Below are 25,049 nucleotides of genomic sequence, written 5' to 3' on the forward strand. Positions count from 1 at the left end.
GCTCTTCAGAATACAGCCTGCAAAACGTTGCACTGCTGCTTGCTTTACTTGGGTTTTCAAGAAAGAATCTAGCAGTTAAATGGCCCACAAAGAATTCAGGCAGCTACATGAAGAGAACTTCGTGTGGAAGACCTGGCAATTCTACTTGGTGAACTAACCAGCCAAACCTCTTCCCTGGATTCCATCACTTCAGGCTTTTTCAACCAGAATGCAGGGGATTTCTGTTGCCTGCATGCAAACATCAATCACGTGCAAGTGCTGACACTCTCTGTACTGCTCATTTCAGTTGGAGTTTCGCATACCAGCAGCCAGATGCTTTTTCCTCACATACATAAGAATGTGAACTAGAAGCCACCCTACAAAGAGGCATGCTAATGTCAAGCTTCTGACTAGAGAGAAAAGAGCTTGCAGCATTCACCAGCAGTGAACGTATATCACACGTTTTCCTGCACAAAATCAAATCAGCTCCTCTACGTGTTTTTCTGCCACACTATTCACTGATGAAAGAGATTCCACATTAACTGGAAGAAAATTAGTGAGTCTTTTTGAACTGGAAAGTGACCTATCGCTTTGATAAGTCTTAGAATAAAAGCATAAAGATAATCTCAGAGCACAAAAAGGCCACAGATGTGCTAGGAGTGCCAGTCACTGAGGAACATCACCGTCACCCTAGAAACAAAGCACTCAAAACACCCTTCAGATTTCTCTCTCTAAATTTTCATCACTGGTGGCTGCTAAAAGAAGGGGAAATCAATAACCCAGAATCCAACATGCTGTGATGGAAACAGACACAGACAGTTACACCAACATCTGCCTAACACATCAGGACCTATCAATCATAATGCTGCTTTCCCATCACTTAATGGTTCTCCAGAAGTCACCGTCATGGTCAAGCACTCCAACTCATCAACTTACCTTTGGTTCCATTTGGGAAAATGGCTGCACTCACAGCTATGTGTCCCTTCAGGACATAGGTGAAGCATTCCTGCCAAAGAAATGTATACTGTAAATAAAAAGGGAGAGACAAAACATTGCCCTTCCCCAGAACAGAAAGGAAGCATCTGGTAGCAAAATGCAAAGGATGTGGAAAGACCTGCTCATTTCTTCCTATGACGATGCAGTGCAAAAGCAAAGCACAAGCAGAAAAGAGTTTAAATTACTCTGAAGATCTTCCTCAGTTAATATGGACAGTGCCACAAACTCAGACTGCAAGTTTAGCAGCAGGATTCTCCCGACCTACATGACTGATTTTCTTTGTGGCTAGGAGTTTCACTTCCTAAGCATATCCTATTTTCATCACTGAGCAAACCACAATAATTGGGTGTTAATTAAAGAAACAATTTAAAATGAAGAAAATTATATTGCTGAATTTCCAATGTGGACCTCCTCAGATCAGTCTCAGAGTATTTTTTTTTTCTTGACACAGTACAGTAGGCACAAACCACTGATGCAGCTCTACATTAGACACTGAGGTTTAAGTTAAATTAAACTCCTGTAGTACCCCATGTTGGGCAAACCAGTAATGTGTATCCTCAGCCCACTCATTTTATTACCTTGTAGAGAAGACATGCTATTTAGTAAATTAAAGGTGTATATTTTGAGATAAAAAACAGTGTCATTCTCTAAACACTTTATATTCAAAAAGTTCAAGTCTGACAGCTTCCTCTTCAGTCTTAATCAAAATGTTGCCACTTTCATTATTGAAGACATAGTACTTGATAGATCCCTTAGACAGCATAGCAATAAGGCACATCACTAAATTTAAGCCATCATCATGATTAAGTATCTCAAATAAGGGTCAAATTGCAGATCACGCTGAGAGGACAACCTACCTTTTCATAGGCTGACGGTGTGCCAAAATGCATCGTTCTGGTCACATCTGTTGTACCATCTCTTCCAGAGGCAAACAAAGATTCAGGAAGAAAAGAATAGGAGAAAAAAAGAAAGATCAAAGTGAAAATGCATTTAAAAAAAAAAAAAGTCATACTGCAGAAAAACAACCAGTCTAACCACTGGGTAAAGTTATCTGCTCTGTGCTACACAAGACTGATTGTATAAAAGATCCTAATCCCAAAAGTTCCTGAACACGCACATTCTCTTTCAAATATAAGGATCTCAAAATTCTTCTCAAATCAGAATCTAGGCTGCTCATAAAAATCAAGTGAATTTGGGGTTCAACTGTTTAGCTGTTACCTGCCCACTTGAACACAATAGAGAAGGCCAAATTTATCCTATTGTATGAAAACTGATTCATTAGCAGCTTGAAGATATATGTTTATGTCCAAATTACAGCTAACAGCTCAGAAGAAGGATGTGTAAGCAGGTTTAGTGTCCTCGTCATCCTCAGGATGCTTTATGCTACTAGAAATTATCCATCATTTGGATAGGATTTAGTCTGAAACATTCAGAAAGTTATTATTATATTATATATGCAGATATTATTTTGAGCCTGCTGTCAAACACAGAGGCTCTTGAAATTATGAGTTACCTTTGAAACATTCACTCCTGTATCAACACTCTTCCCAGCACATACAGGCCATAGACACAAAGAACTCACAGTTTAACTTCTCAGTGGTGACAAGCTGAGCATCCCTGTCACAATGCTCTGCTGAGTGTCATTGATGTCCAGCTTACATTCTATTCAAAGACTTGCTTTTCATAGTGGCACCAAGGAAATTGCTAATTAGGCCATCAGAGGGGTGGGGTAAAGATCTCATTGTAAAAGCCTTATCAAAGGATGTCTGCATGGTTCATTTTCAAAGCTCTTCCTGACTGACAAAACAAAAAGGCACAGCTCTCAGAGGAACAGCCAGGTCTATCCTGCATCTCTGAACAAACCACTTCTCATACATTTACACTGGTTGAAAACACTACTTCCTTCATTATCTGTGGAGCCCGAGCTTCACAATAAACAGCTGCAGAGAACTGAGGCCACTGCCAAAAGAGCAGAGAGTGCATCAAAAGACATGACACCTGCCCAAAAACATACCTGACACCCAAGTGGCAGAAACTTTGCACCTGAGCCTCTCTCTGGAAAGGCAAAAAAACTGCCACAGGGCAGTGCTATCCTGCTCCTTTGCCCCACCTTGTTCTGACCTCAATATCAACCAAACCATTACCTTCTGCCCACATCCTGGTAGGGTAAGTGCCTTACTTAGCTGTGCAGGCTGCTGTGTGGGCAGCCAAAGGCTAAACCTGGATAGCCAGACCTCCTCCCAGCTCCCCACAACACTAACATGATCATCAGTGAGCAGAGCTGCAACAAACAGAAACACGCCCCACCAGCTAAAGCACAGCTACAATCACACTGACAAAAGGATTCAGAGAAGCCCCAGTCAGCAGCCCAGAAACTAGCTCCAGTGCCTTCTGACTCAGTCACCCACTGACTGATGCTCCAGGCTACACTCAGAATCCCACAATCTTCCTTCACATGGGATACAATAAGCAGGATCCCTGCAAAACGGCACTGCAGTCAAAAATCACACATCACCATGCTTGCCAGAGCAACTGCGAGCTGACTGTGCAGGGCAGTCACTAGGAGGAGAAAACATAGTGGTTCTGTCCCATTCATCCCACTCACTTGTACTGTGCTCCTGAGTCCAGGAGGTAGATCTCGTTGACAGACAGCGTCCTGTTGGTCTCAGGAACTGGCCTGTTCAGTTAAACACAAAGTTGTTTGGTCCACAGTTTTAAGGCCTCCAGCTCATATCTACAACCCAGAAGCCTTATCAGGCGCTCACTTGGATGCACCAGTTCTGATTTTTTGTGGCAATTATGGAAATCTAACATGTAGATCATACTAAGGAGTTTATGTTCTACAACAAATAGCACTGAAGTACAGAGAATAGATTTCTTGCTTCCAGCAAAGCCTTCAACATCTGTTCCTGGACGTACTGAAGAACAATTTGCACTTCGTATTTGTCCTTCTCAGACTTCTACCTACAAAAAAGCCTTTTTCCATGGACCCTGAGCAGATCAGCATCATAACACATGCATGCTGCCAGCAGGGAGAGATCTTTAGTTAGTATGCATGGAAGCTCTGCTGGAATAAAATAAGATGGCAAACAGTGACTACACCTCCCTGGAGTACCCTGTTGTGACTCCACTAAGAAGCTAGACAACTCACTCCAACTATGTTTGCTGATGGATGAAAGAAGCAGCAGTGTTTCTCTTACTTGTAGTGAATGATGGCTCCATTTGGACCAGTGCTCGATATAGTAGCAAAACTCAATTCAACAAAGTCTTTCTGTTGGCTGAAAGAAAAGATGGTGATCACAACAGCACATGCAAGAGGAATACAAAAGATGAAGTGAAACTGAGGACGGGGCACTCCATCTCAGCCATCCTCTTAGCCAAATTAGCTGCCTGGGCAAGAAACACTTCGGTAGGGAAACCATACACATCCCAATCCTATCCTTTCAACAACATGGAAAGGTTTTCCACCTCTATCCTTTTCTTACATGTAAGGTTACCACTCATACTACCCAGGGAAGAGATGTCCTCAGCAATTTCTTCTTTTTACTTACTTCCAGGCATTTCTAGAGATCCTATTAGATATACACTAGAATATCTCTCAATACTAATTTTCCATCAGGAGAGAATTAAATCAAATGCTTACATGAGCTCCTCTGTGGTAACAAAGCAATAGTCTTATACTCGAGTGTTATAACCTGCAGCACACCTCATTGCTATCTCAAAAGGAAATCAGATAGGATCCACTGGGCTGGGACTTGGACCTTCTAAGAGGCCCAATTCTTCCCCCAACTCTTTCAAATGTACAAGAAATGCTGGAGTTATGGTTTGTCCTCAGGTGAAACATACCTGCAAGTGAGCTGGATTTCTGCAGAATAAAACAGTAACAAAGGAAAAAACTGCCCTCACGAAAATAAAACAGGGGATTTACTTTTTACCTGCGAAATTCCTCTGCTTTGTCTGCAGCAATTATTTCTGTCACTGTTCCCTTTGGAACCTAGTGGACAAAGATTCAGGTTGAATTAGTACACCAACAAGCAAAGAAAATGCTGCATGCTTCAGCAGCAGGACCCCCTCTGAGCATTATGAAACCCAAGCTCAAAGTGGCCCGTTTCCAGGTTTTCTGTCCTCATTCCTCAGTAACTACAAACACAAACCCAGCAGTATTGTATGTGGCATGTGAGAAGCAGGAAGCTGCTCAGGGCACGACTGCTGAACCCTGCCCAGGGACCACTTAGTGCAGTATTGATTTCTCTCAGATACGCACAAAGTAACAACTCACAAGGCAACATCTCTTCAAATACAAGTTACAGTAAGTTTAAACAGTCTCATCCATTTCAACAGAATATGGTATTAGCAGAAATTTTATGCCTCTAATCTAGAGATGGAAGCAGTTGCAAGAAAAACGAAGGATGTTAAATTTTACATTAAGCATGTGATAAATCAAAATCTGTGAGCAACTGAATCAACCTCCCCTGGATTGAACAGGCAAAGGAGGACAAGGGGGAGGTCTCACAGCCCTTGGAACAGGTTTCATGAAGCACTGAGATGTGAAAAGGCACAGTCTGGGAGGCACCAAATCATTTCCATAGGTGAATTCAACAGATGCAGACAAGCAGGAGCATACCAGCAGTGCAGCTTTACAAGTTACTATGTAACATCTGGAACTCTGTATCTTCACTACGTACTTTTAACTCAGTCTTAAGACAAATGAATAATCTCACTTTATTTCATTTTTACTGTACATGCCATGACTGAGCCTCTCCATTCTTAAATACCAAATCTGTCCATGCTGCCAGTCAGTGCTGACAATCACTGGAATACCTGCATAGTATTGCACCAAAACAGACATTATTTTATGCTTTGCACTACTAAACCAGCACAAGATAGCGATCACCACTACATTAAGCGTATTCATATCACTCCTCACCTGCTCTGGTTTTGGTCTTTGTACAATAAACAGGAATATGTTTTCAACAAAACTTATTCAGCCTTGGATAGAAGCATAATTGAAATTCCCCAAACCAAAGAGAAGAAACCCCACTTATTTCCCCACTTGTATCAAAGGCATTATAAAGAATGTTACAATTAGTCTACGCTAATGGAGAATTTTACTTAGCAATAATGTTTCCAACTTAAAAATAATAATAATAACAACAATAATACAAACCTCCTTCTCCAACCAGTTAAAGAGCTCACACAGGGCAACAGCATCTTTAATCTGTGTTAAAATAAGCACATGAAACTGGAATTGTGAAGAAGAAAAAAAAATATCAAGCCTCAGTACAAATACTGCTCTTAACAAAGCAGTTCAACCTGCAAATTTCAGAAATACAAACTAAGAAGTAACCTGGTCTTCCCAACTTCTGCATCCTTTAATTACTGAAAGTATTGGAAACATATGAGGACAAATACATAAACGTTAATACAGGTTTTCAGCTGGGATGCATCTTACTCTGAAGAATTACCAAGTACTCAGCAAACACGGCTGTATGATTTTCAAGTGTCTTTTATGCATTTCAGCTCATCAGAGGTAACCATGCAACACATCTGGCCATGCAACAGGGGAACATGCCCTTCTCTGCTCAGTGCTTTTTTTCCTTATTAAAACAAACACTGAAATAAGAGCTAGCAGATCCCAAGAAAACAGCAATATGAGAAAACCCCAGAACTGTCAGCTCTGCTTTCACTGGCACATTTCTTCTGTTGTGAAACCTTCTGCTTTAAAACTAACACAAAATAAACACCAGAAAATTTCAGCTCCACTGTGAACTTGTTTTGCAGGCAGCTTCTTTGCTTGAAAATGTGAAACATCCTGGGAAATCGGACTCATTTCCAGAGTGTCACAATGGTGATGCAAAAACAGAGCGCTCTAAGGACATTAGCTGCTTTTGACAATCTTGGCCTGTATTTGCACCATGTGTCAATAACCACTCTATGCTCTTTAAGCCATGTTTATTCAAGTGGTAAAAATGTTAAGGTTTCAGTGAGACCAGCAATAGAACTATCAGCAGAGAAAAAACATCCCTTTGAGGGCACAGATTCTAAACACTTCAAGTCTGCATGGTCTTCCAACAGAGCAAGGTTGGCTCCTTGTGCAATTAAAATCCTGCTCTTCGCTCCGAGGGAACTCTAACCAACAAAGATGTGTTTCAACAGCAGTAGGCAACCCTTTTTAATCTGCCATCCAAATTAGTACTTACTTTTTAATCCCAAGCGCTAAAATTGAAAGGAAAATACCATTTCTTCCCCTGAAGATAAAACAAACCTCCTGCCATGTGCAAGGAGACTCTCAAGGCTTCACTTACATGCGCTCTTCTCATGCCTTCTGTTTCCAATGCATTCTTCACAGCTTTTGCAATGCAGATGGGGGTATATGGGGTGAGGTACCGGTAAGCCTGCAGCAGAAGGACAGGATTACTTGTGGATTAGTCAGACTATGTAATCCTACGGGTTTAATAACTCAGCCTGGCCGCAATTCATACTTTGGCAGTCTTTCTCAACCTTCAGCGCTGAGATACCGATGGCATGCTGGGGAATAAAGAGCAGGAACATCTCCTGACTAAAGGAAAAATCAACCATCAGGGTAATCCAGGGAACTGAAGGGTTAACAGCATGTCATGAAGCAGGATCAAGACTGGATATGCTAAATATCGTATCAATATCTGAGCTATGGCTTTCCTGTTAATGCTGTACCCTGAAGAACCAGAGACAGCCAGGGAGAAAGACCAATTCCAGGGACTCAGGGGGAATTTAAGCTATGAAAACAGATCTCAATAGCCACCCTGACGTGTTACCTTACTGCTAGCATCAGGGAGCAAAGGGTAGCCAGCCCAGGTACTGAGAGCTGGAGTTGAACATGGAGAGCCCCTTAAGGGTCTGGCTCTTGCAACAGAGAGTACCAGTATACTTCTAATGATCATCAGCTCTGACAAATACTTCAATAGCCCAAAAGCCACGAAAAGACTTTACAAAGCTGAGCTTTACATACTATCCTCTTCTGAAAGAAGCTTATGTCAGTGGTTTGAGACAAAGCTTTCCTGTGTATCAAGAACTAGTAACTGATCCCCTTCCACTGTGTGCTTCCCCAAACACCAGCTGCCCTTAGGTTTGAATGCTTGGCTGGTTCTCTGCATATCTTCAGAAATTCATTGAAGTTCCTTATCAAAGTTTTACCACAGTCAATATCAAAGGATGGAACAAAAGTGAAGTCTTTTGCTCCACAGTCCTCTGTTATGCCCCTACAAGGGGGGGGTCAAAACACCTATGCAAGCAAAGCCCAAGCAACACACAGTTCTCATGCTCTCAGTACACCAGCATACAAATAAACACCACTCAAATCTATAGGGAAGGTCTGGCAGACCCTCAGCAAAGACCAAATTTGCAGTTTCCAAACTCTTACATTCTTTTAGCAGGAGTGTCGTGCTACTTTAGGCAGAAACTGAAGTCTCAAAGAAGCCATGGCAAAATTCTCTCAGAGCAAGGACAAGATTTTCCAACAGCTAGAGTTTGTATTAGATCAACTTGTCTTTTACAGATACCAGCAGGTTCTATTAATCTTCCGTGAAAAAGCATATTTACATGTAGTTGTAGGCAAATCTGTAAAGGGTTTGCAGATCTGTGTTTAATAACAAACTGGATTTTTGCCAATGTCAATATTTGGCTTTGGTGGAAACAGGCAGCAAAGGGACTTAGAGCACCGAGGTTCTTCAAAGCACGCCAGATCAGCTGCTCAGCTGTTATGAAGTGGTGTAGAACTAGTGAAAAACACCCAGCACGAGGAACTGGGAAATCTCCATCCCTGTCAGTGCTTTCTGAGGTGTTTTTAATCAAGATATTTCAGTTCCTCAGCTCCTATGCTCTACAGCATAGAGCTCCTTGAGGCAGGGCCTCTCCCCACATATACAGAGGGCATCCAGCACTGCAATGGCTGTTTGCACTGAGAAAGGGACCCATGACCATTCCTTAATCTAGGCCAGACCTGCTGTACTTGTCCATAGGGATACCCTGTATGAATCAGCTATAGCAACTTACCCAAAGTGGGGCTATTCTATTACACCAACTACAATACAACAAGAGGTTCTCTAATCTGAAGACAAGAGGTTAACAACGATTTATCCTGGATGCTTCACCAAATCTATGCTCAACAAAAATCTAACCTCAACAAAAGGCAGTGAGCAAAATGTCAGTGCTCTGTATTCAGATGCTACTTGCACCTAGAAATGGATTGATGGTGTCAGAGAATTTAACCCTAAGCAAAGGTAAAATATGCCTGTCTTGCTTATGTACCATGCCTTGTGGTTTGGTTATGTTTGTTTTTTAAACAAATTTGCAATTCTAAAGTAGTAAGCTTGGATTGTTTAGTAACTCAACATGAACACAGATTCCGTTTTGTGGGTCTGGTCTTCCAAGGCAACATCTGGAAAATACCCACTCATCCCTGATTCCTAGCCATACTGCTGTGCAGTGTATTTTTTCCACAATATTTTTTTAGTACATGCTGATGTTAACTGGATGATGTTCCAGAGACAATGTGATCTACAGCAAACAAGAGATGAATACAAGACACGTGCAATCTGACTTATCAATCTATAGCTGCTGTTCTGTCCTAACTTGAGCATCTGCTTTCATGACTTCCAGGTCGAAACACAGGACTCCCAGACAGCTATGTTCAAGTACAAGGGTAAGATACAGCACACAGAGCTGTACTAAAGTTATTTAGATGGTACAACTGTCCCTCAACAGATGTGCTCGCTTCACGGACAACCAGCAGCTCCAAGTTATCTGTGTACTCACAAGGGTCTTTGCTACAACAACTCTTGTCACTCTGCCCCTCCTGTCTTTGATGCAAGACATCATACATTGCCCCACTTATTTCAGTGGCTTGAGGATATAAGAGGAACCATCTTCAGACACTCAAACCAAGCCAGTGCTTCCTCTCAAAACTCCAGCCCAACTTTCCTGCTTCAATTTCTGTTCCCACCTCATACTGCTGGTCCACATAATGCTGATGCTCCAGCTATAGGCACACTGACCCGAGTTCACCCTGCTCTCCCTTTCCCTCCCCTCCCTCACTGTACTTGTCTTATCTTAAGCTGACAATTCTTTGGGTAAATCAGCTTAGTGAGTTGGAAGGGCAGCACCATCAAGAGCACCCCCAGGATTAAACAACGTCTCAGTACCTCAGTATGGCTGGATGCCTTCCACTCCAGCCTGCAGCACCCTTTGCAGAGGGGAAGCTGAGGCCAGTTGCCCCTCGTTAACACCATTCCTGACCACACCGAACATACAGTAGAAAAGCCTTTTTCCTTTGCAAGAGCCACACACCTTGGGAATGGCCTCAGTTAGAGCATAGCTGGATTTGTCACTGAGCCACACTTTCTCCTTGGGTGAGAGGCCTCCACCAACAGCCTGCAGTTCCGTCAGAATAGATCCATATGGCATCACTTGGATTTTAAATTCTGGTTCCAGCATACTGTCAAGCTGTAAATGCTCCCTCACAGCTGGGTCCATCATCCGGTCACCATCAATGAAGAGCCTGAGAAAAAAAATCAGAGCAGAGAGGTAGGACCACATCTGACAGCAGCTAATCTAGCAGGTAGGGAAGGTAGGGAAGAAACCATGCTGTTTTGGTGACATTTCAGGAGAAGGGAGTTTATCAACTATGCCTTACACTCTGCTCTCTATTGTTTTATCCAATGGCCTTCATGCAGCTGAAATTCTGCTTTGAAATTACGATGCACCATCCTGCTGAGAAGGAGCTGACAGCATTTTTGTTTGTATGACATTCAAAAAGGCTGAATGCCATCAATATGCTTCAAGCAAGAGAGAGAAACAAAGTATATAATGGCTATTCCCTCATTTTTAAGGGTAACATCTCAAAATGGAAAATCTACTGTTGCTTTAAGTACTGTACTGTTTTCTGTTTTCACTGACCTGGAAAGTTCAGCTCACCCTTCACACACAGCCTGTATCAATCAACAAAGGTTTTACTCCAAATGCATCTATCTAGCAGCTTGGTCATGATTCTAAAACACCTGTGCTTGCGGAAGCTCATTTTATGGTGCAGCCACAGGAAAGAAGCCTTCTGTCATAAACCAGCCCTGAACTTCACTATGTAGTCTCAGAAGCTTTGAAGCAACTCATCCATGGCATTAGAGAGAAGTCTTCCAATACCCAGGCTAGTATTCACTCTTACCTGCTTTTCACCCAGGGCCCCAGGGTGACACAGAGGGATCAGCTGTCCTGCCCAAAGTCACCCAGAAAGTCAGCCAAAGTGCCGAGGAGCACAGCAGAGCACTTGGCTAACTCTCTAGCTCTGATCAGTGGAAGAAAATTAACTAATATCAAAGACAAAAGGGTTCAGAAGCAACATTAAAGCATCGGAGCGTAGGTGTTTTAAAAAGACGAAAGCTTTGCTGAAACAGATCTCTCAGAGAAAAATGCATCTTGGGGAACAGAAGAGGGGAATACAAGCACCTGATTGTGTTCATTCCTATGACGGCGTATGCAAAAAACACAGGATTGTACTCAACATCAGAGCCTCGGAGGTTGAAAAGCCCTGGAAAATAAGAATGCCAAGAATCACAGTCCTGGTTCATCTCTTGCAGCACTGAAGAAAACCAAAATACAGTCAAGCAATGAGTTGTCATGAGTGCAGGCCATGGGTTCACCTCACAGCCAGCTGTCCCCACATCCTACTGTTTTTCTGGCAATCCCAAGGTTTTGCCAGGAGATGGCACCAGAACTGCAGTTTAAACACCGTAATCCAGCAAGAAAACTAGGTTTTAACTTCTAAAGGAGGACGGGCTGAGAACAAAGCAGGTACAGGGGAAAAAAAAAAAAGTTATGGAAGTGTAAAAAAACAAAAAAATTGTATTATTTGTCCTTTCTTGTCTGTGCAGTGTGGTAAGAGCTCACTTCCCAACTGCCAGAAAAGTTCAAAGTTAAAACAGGATATATTATTTCATTCCAATTCTTCTTTTGATACTAGAGGAAGGAGGGAAACAATAAGCGATACCAAAAATGCCTCTTTTTTTGGCCTCTTATTTTGGCTTCCAATATCTCAGAATGAAACTGCAGTCTTCATGTTTTTTTCCAACAAAGGTTCCTCACAACAGCATACAAAGCCAGGAGTGGAAGGAGATGTTCAGCATTTCCAAACTTCCGATTTGAGGGTCAAATAAAAACCCCAGGATATCCAATTAGCTGAAATGAGTTACTCAAGGCAATAAGACCAGCCAGCAGGACAGCTGGGAAAAAAAAAAAGCAGCATGTCCTAAATCACAACCCGGACTGCATTCATTGAACTGTGCAAATTCTGCCATGAAAGTAAAAATAGAGTTAGATTCTCCCCAGGGAAGGAGCGGGTCACTTGAAAGCAGGAAAGAGCCACAAAGAACTCTTTACTGTAAGGGTAAAAACTTCCTTGCTCAGCCGATTCCCAATGCAGTAAGGAGGCAATAGACTTCTTTGTAGCCATCTCTTTGTCTCCAGAAACTTGTCTGGAGTTTAATACAGGAAATTGAATTAAATAAAATTAAAGAGACCTTTCCATTCCTCCCTGAGCTTAGGACAAGAAATTAACTAGGCATGTGGCAGTAAGTTTCTCTCATGACCTCCTTTGGTCCATCTTAAAAACTCTTGATTCATAACCAAGCTTAGCTTTGCTGAAGTTATTTAATCTGAAACCACCTCAGGGCATCAATTTATCATTAATTTAATTGGAGATGCACCTGAAAAGGTGAGACAGACAATCTCTGCTTACATAGGAATCCCCAGAGAGGAGTCATATTCACCACTCCTGTAAGTATTTCTTTCATTAAACAAGCCCTGTGCTCAGCGTCCCAGATCCAGGAGAGCCTACAGACCTCCACATGCTGGCTTCTCCTAGTGACAGTGACTTTGTGTTTTCAGTACTGAAACTAGGAACATGCCATTTTTACTTTTACTTTGTCAGATTAGACATAAAATACATACATTAGCACCACACATCCTGCCAAGACTATCTTCCCACTACATCAGTCTGCACACTGGGATGCACAAATCCAGTAACAAGAGTCACAGGGAAATCACTGCTGTTTCTGGACATGCACCCTTCCTATGTTTGGGGCTGGGAGCCACGATGTAGAGACATAGTTAACCTGGGGTCTCAAATACAGAGGGGACCTTCTAACAGGACCCTTGGATACTGAGCTGAAGTGATCTGGAAACAAAGGTTGACCTCTGACATTCACTTTAACCAAAGCATTTGCTAAACTCTGGAGAGGTAGAGATCAATGTAAAAATTTGTGAAGATCAGAAAGATGACTGCGAACCCCACCCCTGCTTTACGTAAACAAAGCCACATGTTGCACTGCTTTGTTTGTAGCACAGCCCCCAGAGCAGAAAACTGCCTCCATTTTCCCATAGGATGAGGCAGCATGAAGATATTTTGCAGTCAGAAAATCTCACAGGTTTTGGTGGTTTGTTTTTTTGTTTGTTTGTTTGTTTTTAGGCTGCCTCAGGCTTGTATTACAGCCTTACAACCTTCCCTTCTCCCAGGCTGTTACTCAAAGTTGGTGATTTGCTTGCATTTCCTAGGCCAAAAATGTACTCAGGAGTTATACTGGTGTAAAAAGGCAATGCACAAAAGTACAGATTCATCATTTATAACCTCGTTTCTTAACTACACTTGATACAAGTTAACCTCTTCCAAACACACTGGCTGACATGAATGCCTCTCACTCTGTCAGGGTTCTTCCTTTCTAAGGCAGGGAGGGAATTTAATAGGAAGAACACAAAAGGAAAAGGCAAAGACTTACATGCTACTTCATCCAGCGCTGTTACTACAAACCATAGGACTTTCCTCTCAGCCATTTTTGAACGGAGGGCTACAATTTTATCTCTCCAGCTGACCCCTGCAAAACACAGCGTGAAAGGTTACAATCACCAACTTTACTGGAGATAAGGACAGAAACACAAATGCACGGGATTCTGGAGATATTCAAAGCACACTGTTTTGCCTGCACTCTTCAGTCCTGCCTCATAACCTGATACAAACTATCTCAAACAACTTGCTCTCTCCAGACATCAATATATTTGTTTAGAAGTTATCCAGCTTCTAGCAAATGGTCATGTGAACTTTCAAGGACAAAAGAGTCATTAGTCCGACCACTTTCTCAACCTAACTACAGTGGATCATACTCTGTTCCAGTAGAGTTTATCTCACTATTTTGTAAGACAAAACCAAAGGGAGACAGGGCAGTAAAAATAGTCCGCCTATCGGCAGTAAAGTTTCTCACCTGTGTAACTCAGGTCTAGCATGATGAGAGGCTTGCAGGGCCGCTGAGGACGGTCTGTCCAGATTGTATCAATCAAGTTTTCTTTGACAGGTACAAGATCGTGGCCAGCACTTCTCAAGACTTTGGACATCCTCTTCCACTGGTCTACCAAAGGGAAAAGACTTAAGAGGTTTGTTTCAAAGAATGCATACCAGTTGAACAACAGTCCCATTAACTGCGAGCGAGCTTGGGAATCTGGGTCTCCTTTCTTTCTAGGCTCCCCTTCCTCCCTTTCCCATAAAAGGCAAAAGAAAAACTATTTTAATTACAGTTTCACAAAAGCAGTCAGAAGCAGATAGAGAACGTTGCAGCCCAGGAGTTTCATGCTACTGCTGAAGAACTGCTAAGCTGGGAGACAGAAGACACTGTAAGAAGCCACCTCAGAGAACAATATAACTATCTCCTCTACTCCTGTGCAGAATCATGTTAGATCTAAGCTAGCTGAGAGACACTGCCATGAGTCTGATTCTCTGCTCATCTGAACCAAGGAAAGATCTCCCCTGTGAACTTTCAACTGGGCTGCATGTTCTGAAGCATGAATATACAAATACTTGTTCATCTGATACAACTGGCACCTCTACACAAATGTGTTTCCTACAGAGAAAACTGCAGAGATGCTGAAATCACCAAGCAAAAGGAGCAGAGTGAGTTCTGCTTTGGTGTTCTGGTTTGTATGTCGGCCAATGCAAGCCTCTTTGTGCTGAAGTGCCTGTGACAAGCACAGAGGAAAGGAGGTGGACTGGGACGCTGCTTTGCAAATAAGGTTACTGTAAGTCCATCGTAAATCCAGAGTTATGCAGCCAATGCACTGCTGCAAAGCTCTCACAATACATGCCTAAAACCAAAATCCAACCTATTTTGCATAATGGTTTAACTCACCACCACCTCATTTAAGCTGAAACACAGCAAAATTAAGCTGTGTATCATCAGCAGCAACAGAACAGCTTAGCCAGAGAAACAAGGAAGCAAAATTAACTGCCTGGCCCAGTTATGAAATGAAGTAAAACCAACCAGCTGGAATTATGAAAGGGTCCACTCCCACCTTCGAGCCTTCTGGGAGGACGCTCACCAGCCAGTCTTCCTGAGTTGGTGTATCTTTCAGACCTTCATTGATTTAAAAAAAAAAAAAAAGGAGAAAAGAGGTTCAAAATAAGGCATCACACTACCCAAAAAGTCTAGTCCAGACTTCTTAATGCATGTCAGCATGCAAGAAGAGTCACAGGACCCTAAGGCAGGAGCAGGATCTGACAGCATAATTAAGACACCTCGTGTGATGGGGTACCCCTACAGCCCATGCTGTACCGTGGACAAAGTGCTCAATCAGGCAGCACTTGTTCTCTGTTCCCACCCTCCCACATACCCATTTTCATGAGTGTCCAGTTGCTATCCATTTGATTTGCTGCCTGCAGGAAGTAGCGTCCATCTGTCCACATGGCTGCGTGCTGCTCAGTTACGATGGCAGTACCTAGGCAGGAAGGCAGAAACATGAGGGTATTTAGAGGTCAGAAGCCACTGTGCAAAGACACAGACAGTAGTGAGCGTGTTTGAAAAGAGCCTAAATTCCCCTTAAAGGCAACTTGGCTCACTGTTCAGTAGTCCTGTTTCACTTTCACCTCTTCCCCTACACTATGGCCTTCAAAATCCTACCACAGACAGTACATCCAGCTATACAGCTTAATGAACTGCCTCAGATACATTCAACTTAGGCATATCTCATCCAGTGCAACTGGGTAAATGAGGCTTTCCCAATCTCCTGTAACAGAGAATGTGATTTCCACCTGCCTGTTGTCACACTAACATATACCGTGCATCCCAATACCATCCCATCTTCTTACAGGGAGGAAGCTGTGCTCTGGTAACTCACAAGAAAAAGGTGTTACTGGGCTAACAAAAGCAGGTATCACTTCGAGATGTCAGCTGTATCCCTTTCCCAAACATTACAGTTTTAGGAGAGATGGATGAACAGCAACAATGAACAGAAAATTATGCTGGTTTCAGTATTTGTCCTATTTCACTAACTCCAGATGGAGGGATGCAGACAGACAGGAACTGAAGCCCAGATTAGCAGAGTAGTGTCTCCAAATACAATTTTTTTGTCTTTTTACTAACCTCTGCCTTTCGAAACCCCCCTTTCAAGATGCTTCAGCGTGAAAATGTATGAAACAGAAGTGTTTTCCATCGAGTGAGTTTAAAAGGTGAACTCCTGGGTAATACTTCACTCATTTGCTGCAAGCTAGGCTGGAAACACAGACCTTCCAAGTACATAAAACAAGGGCCCAAAATAGAGAGAAAGGTTAAGAAGAGGCCATAGGGAAGGCATGAAATTAACATAGGATTATCCATTAGCATCTGCCTGCAGCTCTGAATTTACAAGCTTCCAAATGAGGTCCCTGAGCAGTACACAGGAACTGATACATGGACTCTCCAAACACATAGGCAGCAGTACTAATTAAGCCAATTTACAACTGGGAAAAAAAAAAAAAACTCCTAAACAGATTAAAGTGACTTTCCAACAATCACACAGCAAAGTAAGTAACATAGGGTACATCTAGGGTAAAAACTAGGTCTCTTGACATAGACCTATCCTAGAGCCAAGAAAACATCCTGTCTCAGCAAGATAAGTAAACTTTTCCACAGCGCTCAGTTTCCAAATACAACATTTTGGCCCTGTTCTTGTTTAAACAAGAGGGCTAGCTAAAATCCATCTACTACTCACCCAACCCTAAAGGGCAATGTAAAAATCTGTTCTTGCTGCCTTCTCATCAAAAGAAACGAACATAGGCTGTGAGCACCACATTAAAGAGTTAACAGGATTTTACTTTGTGAGAGGTTCATTCAGGGGTCAAACATTTTCTGAAAACTTGTTATTGCACTGATATTACATAATTCCAGTGGGCAGCCAAGACATTATTCTGCAGATGCTGAAGTGAGAGGAGACCATGCAGACAAGCTGGATAGGTTTCCTTTTCCACTGTGCCTCTATGCCATGAATGGGACTATTTCTTTACAGGGGAATTCTGTAAATTAGCAAGAAACCAAGTTCTGGAAAAGTACCTGCAGAGCCATCAAAGCCAGAGATGAATGCCCGTCTGCAATCACAGGGTGCAATGTACTCGCTCTGGAAAACAAAAGAGGCAGAAATTATTTATAGCAACACGGAAAAAAATAAATCAGCTGATGACAAAATACTCTGATAAGCTTTTTTTTTTTTCTCCCTCATAAAGGGCGCCACAGAAAGAAATTAGTTAAAAAAGCCTGAGCTCTACTCCACCAGAACGTTTAATCATCTGTGATTATACTGTATTTACATCCAACTGGTTTGGGGGCTTTAGCGCATTTTTTTTGTTGGTGGCTTTTAAGCTGCAGTACTTTTCTCCCATAAATGTCTGTAAACACTGAAGTGCTTCAGAGTTTGCAGATGTTTACTTCACACTCAGCCTCCCCTTTAGGCAACAAACAAATGCTGCCTTTGAAGCTGCAATGTGAAAGGAAGAGAAACCAGAAGCGTCCCTTGATCTTGAGACCATAGTAATCAGCACATAAAATCTGCAAAATTCACTATCTTCAACGAAGTCCCCTCACTAGAATTTAACAAAACTCCTTTAAGACTTTTTTTTTTCCCCCACAAAAACATCTATGCGATTAAACTATGAAAACCTTAAGCCCTTTGGACCTTTCAAAAATAAGATGCCGAACCTCTCACTTCCACCCTACCTACTCAAACCCCATCTACACCAGAAACTAAGGCTTGGAGGGTAAGAGAGAAACCCAAGCCCATCACAAACACACTTCTGCAGGCACTTTTACTGGCAGCATTACGAAGAGTCTGAGAACACTCAGATACCTGCCAGTCACAGAAACGTACCTTGAAATGGCCACACATCATTTGTATGGGATTCCATTCTGGCAAGTTCGGAGGTCAGAACTGCTGAGCAGGCCTGTTCACTAACTAGCACAACTCAGCAAATCAGCTTAATCCAGGCTGACAGCACACATGTTCAAACTGCAAAACCCCTGGATTTGTACCTTACAAATGGTCTGAAACCAAAGTGGGCTCCTGAGCCCAGAAAGCTGCTCTCTCCCCAGCTGTGGGGAGACAAACACTTTGGGAAATGAGCTGAGAAACCACAGCCCAATTCTCAGGAGGTTTTAGCTCCTGCTGTGATAGATATTGCATTTCTTGGTCTCTGGATATGACTATTTTTAAATCATCTGCTCATAAGATAATACTCCCTTCAAATCTGCTCCTCTTCACTGTTCTCCTAAAGAAAAGAGAGGATTCAAAAGTGCAGAAGTGAGAAGCACAAATTGCAGTTTTCCTCAATCACTAGCAGCCAGTATTTGATTTCAGTCTCCAATCACCCCAACATCAAAACCCATGCAGAACAGCCATGTCTCTCCTCTCCTAGGAGGAGTTATCACCAGTCTCCACTAACCTGCTGAAACAGAGTCTTAGAAAAGCAAAACCCACGGCCCAAAAGAGGATCTGGCTGAGCAAGTTTTTGCTCTTGACAGCCCAACAAGAACCATGGGATTACACACAAGAAATCCCCTATTTTATCTAACCACTAATAGGAAGAAATAGGGCAGGTATCAAACTACAAGTGCCTCCAGCTCTGCAGCAGTCCCACTCCCTGTGCCTCTTCCTGTTCAGCCCCCAGCAGGCTGTCACAAACACACAGCAGCTGCAGGGATGAGAAGGGCCACAACATCCCTCAGGCTGGGATGATGCCCTCCATGCACCTCCAGGTGATGAGACAACCCAACCAGTGCACCACTAACTCTCCTCAAAAGAACAAGGGAGACATCAGTAGGCAGAGAACAAAGCCGTTCCAGGAAGACAGTCAAATGCCAGGCACCCATCTCCCAGCAGCAGAACAGGGTGAGGCTGGACTGGAGAATAACCTTTCATTTCAAAATTTCCTAACAATTATTCACCCTGTGCACCTCTACAACTCCTCAGCTGGGGTATCAACTCCCCAAGGGTCCAACACCTGCATGAAATGCTGGACATTTCCCAATGTGCATCATATCATAAGGATTTCTAAAAACAGACCAGTGATTTATCTTCCTTTTCTCTTAACCAACACAGCAGAGAGACTACAGGCTGCTTTGCTTGTCTATCAGTTTTAGATCTGCTACAAGTTGTTTAAACTAAAAAGGCTTGATTGAATGGGAGACATCTCACGCTGTGTCATTCACACACAAACCCAGAGAGTTTTAAGCATTCACAATGAAGTGGACAGGGTTCAGGAGGGCTTATGAGGGATCTGGAGGGGAAGAGGGTTCATTCATCTGTCAGTTTGAATTCCTGCACTCCCACCTGTTCTGTTCCATGCAGCAATCCCCACTGTGCAAAGATGAGCCCGTACTTTGCACAAGCTAAAATTACAAGGGGAACACCTGCGTATGCCACACAAAGTACAGGCCACAGCAAGGTATTTCCCTGGGGCTTGTCTTGCAGCTCCCATGGCCTTCAACCTGGACTTTCTCAGGCTTTTTGTGGCTGCTCTCCCCCATGCCTGTCAGGCCCAAATGTGCAGACAAAATGGGGGCTGCATCAAAGAGGCCCTCAACCAACCTAAAGAAATGAGTGGTGCTTATCACCAGTCTGCATGGCTGTTCTTAACATCTAAAAACTTATTCTGCTCAGGGCATTCTAATGTCAACCAAGAATAGCAATGAAAACTGCAGTTCACTGGCCTTAGCGCTACCACACCAATGCCATTAAAGAACACAACCTGCTGTGTGCTTGGAGGGAGCTCAGTATTTACTGCCAAAAGCCTAACTGCATCAGTAAGATCTGGAACAGGTCAGTACAACCTGTGCACAAGCCATATCCTCTTTTGCTTTATAGCTCTGCTGATTCCTCAGCTAAGAACACGTATTTTAGAGGAGCAGAAGACTGCAGCTCTGCCAATCCAAACACAGTGACCTGAGCTGGGTAGGTACCTCCTTGATCTGGAAGATCAGCCAGATGTGACCAAATTTGTTTTCACTGAGTCAAAACCTGAGGTGTGGAAGCCAGACCCAGGTTAGCTGTGACTAGCTCAAAGTCCAAGCTTCAATATAAACATTATTCTCTCCCATTAAGGAGGAAGTTCCTCCAATCTCTGAATATCCTCACAGGATAGACTCCAGATTCAACGTCAATTAGATAATTCAACATAAAAATGGATACTGCATTTACAACTGCAACACCCCCAAAAGCTTAGACAAGTTTTCTTAGCAGAGCCACAAAGAAAATAAGTACCTCACTCCCAAAAGCACAGCATTTCATCCCTTCACACTCCTTTGACAATTCAAGCACAATACTCACAAAAGCAAGCAGGATTTTTTGTACTTCAGCCCACTTTTGGCTCTTCTTTCTTAACAGCCTTTGGACTATCCAAACTTCCAAGGAAGCACTTCCTTCTAACTTAATAGCAGCACCAAAATTTCAAAAAAATTAAAAAAAAAAAAAAAAAAAAAAAAAAAAAAAAAAAAAAAAAAAAAAAAATCAGAGGAGCCAAAATTAACTGCTGCCTACAAAAGCCACAAACCCAAAGTATTAAAAGCCTTGGGTAAGCCAGAAATAGAGCCAGCTGTGTGTGAGAAGCTCTGCAGGTCCTTTATCTCCTCACACAATTAAGCATGGAAACCAGAGGAAAGAGCTGGTGGCAAGCCTCCAGGCAGCAATATAGCCTAAGCCTTTTGGCATTGGCTGGAAAACCAGTATTAAAAGCATTACAAAAGTCCAAATATTCCCAGTGACAGTGGTTACTAACAAAAGTTAATCAGCAATTTGTAGCATCAGTCCAATTCAGGAATTGGAAACCAAAATGGGAATGTTTCCCCTGGTCTAAAACCAGTGTCAATACCACAGTAGGGAAATCCCTCTTTGTTGATATGGATCCCCGGGTAGCATCAACAACAGCTGAGAGAGGCAAAGGCAGGAAGTAACTCAGGCTACAGGGAGGAAAAGGCTCAAGCTCAGGTATCATCAAGCCACAGTCTTCTGAGTCACAGCCTGTAAAGTTCCTATTTGCATACAGGAAACAAAGACTTGCTTGGAACACACAAAAGCTGCAAATCTCAGCTCATCACAAGATATCTGGAATCAGTAAGGCTATTCTGGGATTACCAGGTTTCCGCCTATGCTTAAATCTGCTGCAATTCCCAAACCTCACAGACAGACAGAATCCTGCACTAGCCAGTCAAGAGGCACCAAAATCAGCAGCTTTTAGTAATCATTTCCATTTAGATAGATTCATTCTCCAAAGAAACCTGATCAACTTGCCTAGCAGGAAATAGCAACATGGGGTTCTCTACTTAACTGCATTCTGTCAAGGAAAAAGAGAGCAACAGAAAAACCCAGGAGTCCTGAGGGTCACATTCTTCAACTCACATGACAGCACTTAACATCTAGTGAAATGATACCAGAGTTATATATGGACAGAGGCAGCTTGAGGCAGGAATGTAGCAGACAATAGCAGCTGCAGAAAGCGCCTCCCCTCTACCTGCCCAAGTTTGGTCTCCATAATAGGAAACATGATGCTGCACATACGCTCCCAGGGCACAGGCAAGTCTGGACCCAGCACACCTCAGTGCCAAGTCGAGGGCAAAGGTTCTGACTGAGTTGCATTTTGCTCTAGTACACCCTAGGGTAAAAGAGAGCTTTGGATGTGAGCCAGAAAAGCTTCAGGTCTTTTGTTTCCTGAAAACGGCTGAGGAGGAAAAAAAGGCCTTAGCTGTTCTTAGGTCTCCAAACAGAGCAGACATGAGTAAGACAAGCAAACAAACAGGCTGGGGAGGTAAAAAGCAGGTCAATAATTTAAAAATAATGTCACGAACTACAAGAATCAAGAAAAACAGTGGAAGCAGCACATGAAACAGCTGCCACCACGGGTTCCCATGTTGAGCCACTCCTCTTGTCTTTAGCACACAGAACTGTCGGATGCAGATCAGACTCCAAAGGAAAGTGTCATTGTGACATCCTCTTTTCCTGCCTCTCCCAAGGGCTCTCTGCATAGGATCTGAAGAGCTTTATCATAAAGCAGCAAATTCCAGCAAGAACTGGATCTAGCAAAGGGAAAGTTCTGCAACCACCAGATATAAGAGAATGTTTTAGTCAGGAGGTGCTAACGGGGAAACTAAAGCCCAGATAATGCTTTTTCCTCCTCACATAAATCCATACTTTCCACCAGTCAGGATGGGGACAGCAAGTGCTCTGGCAAGCTCTCTTTTCTCCCCGGAGACAAAATGATGAGAAATTGCTGGTGGAATATCCGGGCTGATTTGTTACAAGAACATAAAAACTTCAGTCTCTTGAATAGATTCCAGAAACGTTTTCCAAAACAATGGTTCTCAGGTTACTCAGGCTGTTACTCTAGAACCATGAGAGTTAGTGAATGAAGGATGATTTTTGTTATCCCTGGCAAGAAAAAGTAAAATCATTCCCATAATTCATCCATCCATACCTGGTGAGCATCTCCGGAGGGCACTATGTAGGCTTGCACAGGCTCCTGGACATACCTAGGACTCTTCATGACCTGCCGCAACTGCTTCAGCAGTTCTGTTGTAATTTTTGGACTCATCTTCCCACCTGAAACTAAAACAAAGCACAAAGCCTCAGAGCTTCTTCAGCCATCTCAGGACACGCACACACATGGGCTGGAGGCAATAACCACTAAAAACTCCAGAAACTCCCTTTGAGGACAATAGTGCCAGCATCACCTCTCTCTGCCATGTTGTCAACTTTACTCACATCTCTTGAAAATGAGAGTTCAGTCAGAGCCCAGCAAGTCAAAACCTGGTCTGCCCTGTTAAGGCTCTTTACAATCTGGTGAAAGATAGGGTTCCTGGTGCCATGAAGGGGTGGCATGTGTGTTAAGCTTGGCAAGCCTAACAGCACAGATACACCTAACAGCTTGAGGAGCCCTGTGACAGCCAAGGAATAGCACATGATGCTGAAGGTCCCAAATCCCCACATATCAGAAGTAACCCCACACACAGGAAGAAACAGTCTTTTCACTCTGGGGGTAGAAATACTGTGACTTACATGCCACAGGAGCACACACTGCTGGGAGAGCAGGGCATGCATTCTGGGGACTCAGAAATGGACCACTTAAGAAAGCAGTTTTTAAAACTGTCACTATAGTCCAGGATTTCATATTGGACTGGGAATCAGATCAACTCAGATAGAAGAAATCTGTTCCCAAGGACAGAAGAATTTCACTAGGTGCATTCACCTCTGGGCTGCAGGCCAGCTCACACAGCAGGAACACAACTGTAATAGGAGGAATGGCCCACTAAGCTCCTATAGGTGACTGCAAGAGGACTTAAGGCAGCTTAAAGGAACCTTCTCTAAAGACCTTTGGCAAAAGCTCCACAGAATTCAGCTGAGACCCAGCAGGAAGGAATGGGGCACAGGTGGATGGAAGGGAAAACAAGGACACAGGTCAATCACAACCCCTTGTTGTGATTCTGCAATAGATGCGTCTTCGGTAAGGCAAGGAACGTCAACCTCTCAATTTGCTACCCAAAAATTACAAGTAGCTGAAGCCTGCTGCGAGCATCATGCAGAGATGCAGGAAGCCATGCTGCTGTGCTGGCAAGCAGAAGGCTGCAGCAGCAGGCACCTGCTCACTGCAAAGGATGTGCAAGCTGTGCAGGAGGCTTGGCCTGAACGGCTATGAAGATTAAGTAACTTGAACATCTTCAGAGATCGTCTCCATTTTCTTCACTCATGTCTCCCTGTCAGTGCCTAAGAAAACAAAAATCCCCTTCCCAGTCCTCTACCCATTTCTTTCTCATTTTTAAGTACAGATGGGATCTTGTAACTTTAATGCTACCACATTCCAGGGCAAGGTGAATAAGCTCGGTGTTCCCTGAATGTCATGCTAGGCAGTATTTCATTCTGACCAGTTTGTTTATCAACTCACTTCACAGCCATGTCCACAAACAGATTATAGATAGGAGAAGCAAACAGTATGCAGGCCTCAAATACTTTTTACTTATCCATGCTCTTAACTCTATTTACACCTCAGTAGCTAACAAAATACTTAAGAAACATTATGGTCCTGTGCCAAAACACAGTAAGGTACAGTCTCTGTTCCGTGATGTTTTGTCATCTAAACAGGAATGCTGCCTTTATTCCACAGAATCATCAAAAGGCAATGTGATTTGACAAAGGCCACACAAGTTCTTGGCTGTGACCAAGCCAAGAACTGAATCAAAATCTGCTGCTTTCAGGTGTAAAGATCTCAACCTGAGTCCACCATTTACACCTCTTAGCACAACAGCTTCTCAGCACACCAGATATGTGAGACAACCTAGCTGACCACAGGTACTGTTTTTCAAAATCCAGAGCACAAGAAGCAAATAAAGATCATAAGTCACCTTTCTCCACACCATCAAATTGATAACTTGACCACAGTGCTTTCATTGGGATTAGATTATACCTCAGATTTATTTCCAAGACAAATTTTGTATTTTATTTTTGCAGTTTGCAAGCTACTCTGAACTGCACTGTGATCATTTTTGTCTGTCCTCCATAACAAGTTCATGTAACATTCCATAACACTGATGCTGATTTATGTTCAGAGAGAGAAAAAACACAGAGGTTAAAGAGCAACAAGGACACAGCTTTCTTTCTAGACCTGTGCTTTAACCCCAGAAGCCAGAAAGTCTCATTTGAATAGGCAAGGAATGACAAGGCTTTTCTTTTTAATAAAGCCCCTTGCTGACAAGCCATGATTTTGTTTTCAAGTAAAA

At 42.9% G+C, this 25,049-nt stretch overlaps 2 protein-coding genes across 8 annotated transcripts in view; one reads left to right on the top strand and one right to left on the bottom strand.

The window, feature by feature from the left end:
• Positions 1 to 25,049, top strand: part of ADD3 (adducin 3) — a 178,744-nt gene that overhangs the window by 46,703 nt on the left and 106,992 nt on the right. The window lies entirely within an intron of this gene.
• Positions 1 to 25,049, bottom strand: part of XPNPEP1 (X-prolyl aminopeptidase 1) — a 29,666-nt gene that overhangs the window by 3,684 nt on the left and 933 nt on the right. For 6 of the 7 annotated variants that reach the window (XM_048946186.1, XM_048946190.1, XM_048946187.1 and 3 more), the window contains 16 exons: positions 22,754 to 22,884; positions 20,614 to 20,712; positions 17,349 to 17,412; positions 15,655 to 15,759; positions 15,306 to 15,398; positions 14,256 to 14,399; positions 13,776 to 13,871; positions 11,452 to 11,533; positions 10,300 to 10,510; positions 7,281 to 7,370; positions 6,143 to 6,193; positions 4,911 to 4,969; positions 4,176 to 4,253; positions 3,581 to 3,652; positions 1,833 to 1,893; positions 916 to 985 (listed from right to left, as the gene is read on the bottom strand). In XM_048946186.1, coding sequence (XP_048802143.1) covers positions 916 to 985; positions 1,833 to 1,893; positions 3,581 to 3,652; positions 4,176 to 4,253; positions 4,911 to 4,969; positions 6,143 to 6,193; positions 7,281 to 7,370; positions 10,300 to 10,510; positions 11,452 to 11,533; positions 13,776 to 13,871; positions 14,256 to 14,399; positions 15,306 to 15,398; positions 15,655 to 15,759; positions 17,349 to 17,412; positions 20,614 to 20,712; positions 22,754 to 22,870 — 1,492 coding nt within the window. In that variant the 5' untranslated portion in view covers positions 22,871 to 22,884. The remainder of the gene's footprint in view (positions 1 to 915; positions 986 to 1,832; positions 1,894 to 3,580; positions 3,653 to 4,175; positions 4,254 to 4,910; positions 4,970 to 6,142; positions 6,194 to 7,280; positions 7,371 to 10,299; positions 10,511 to 11,451; positions 11,534 to 13,775; positions 13,872 to 14,255; positions 14,400 to 15,305; positions 15,399 to 15,654; positions 15,760 to 17,348; positions 17,413 to 20,613; positions 20,713 to 22,753; positions 22,885 to 25,049) is intronic. The other variant, XM_048946191.1, reaches the window with a different exon arrangement.

This window comes from Lagopus muta, chromosome 5 (genome assembly GCF_023343835.1).
Source record: "Lagopus muta isolate bLagMut1 chromosome 5, bLagMut1 primary, whole genome shotgun sequence".
In the NCBI taxonomy this organism is placed as follows: domain Eukaryota; kingdom Metazoa; phylum Chordata; class Aves; order Galliformes; family Phasianidae; genus Lagopus; species Lagopus muta.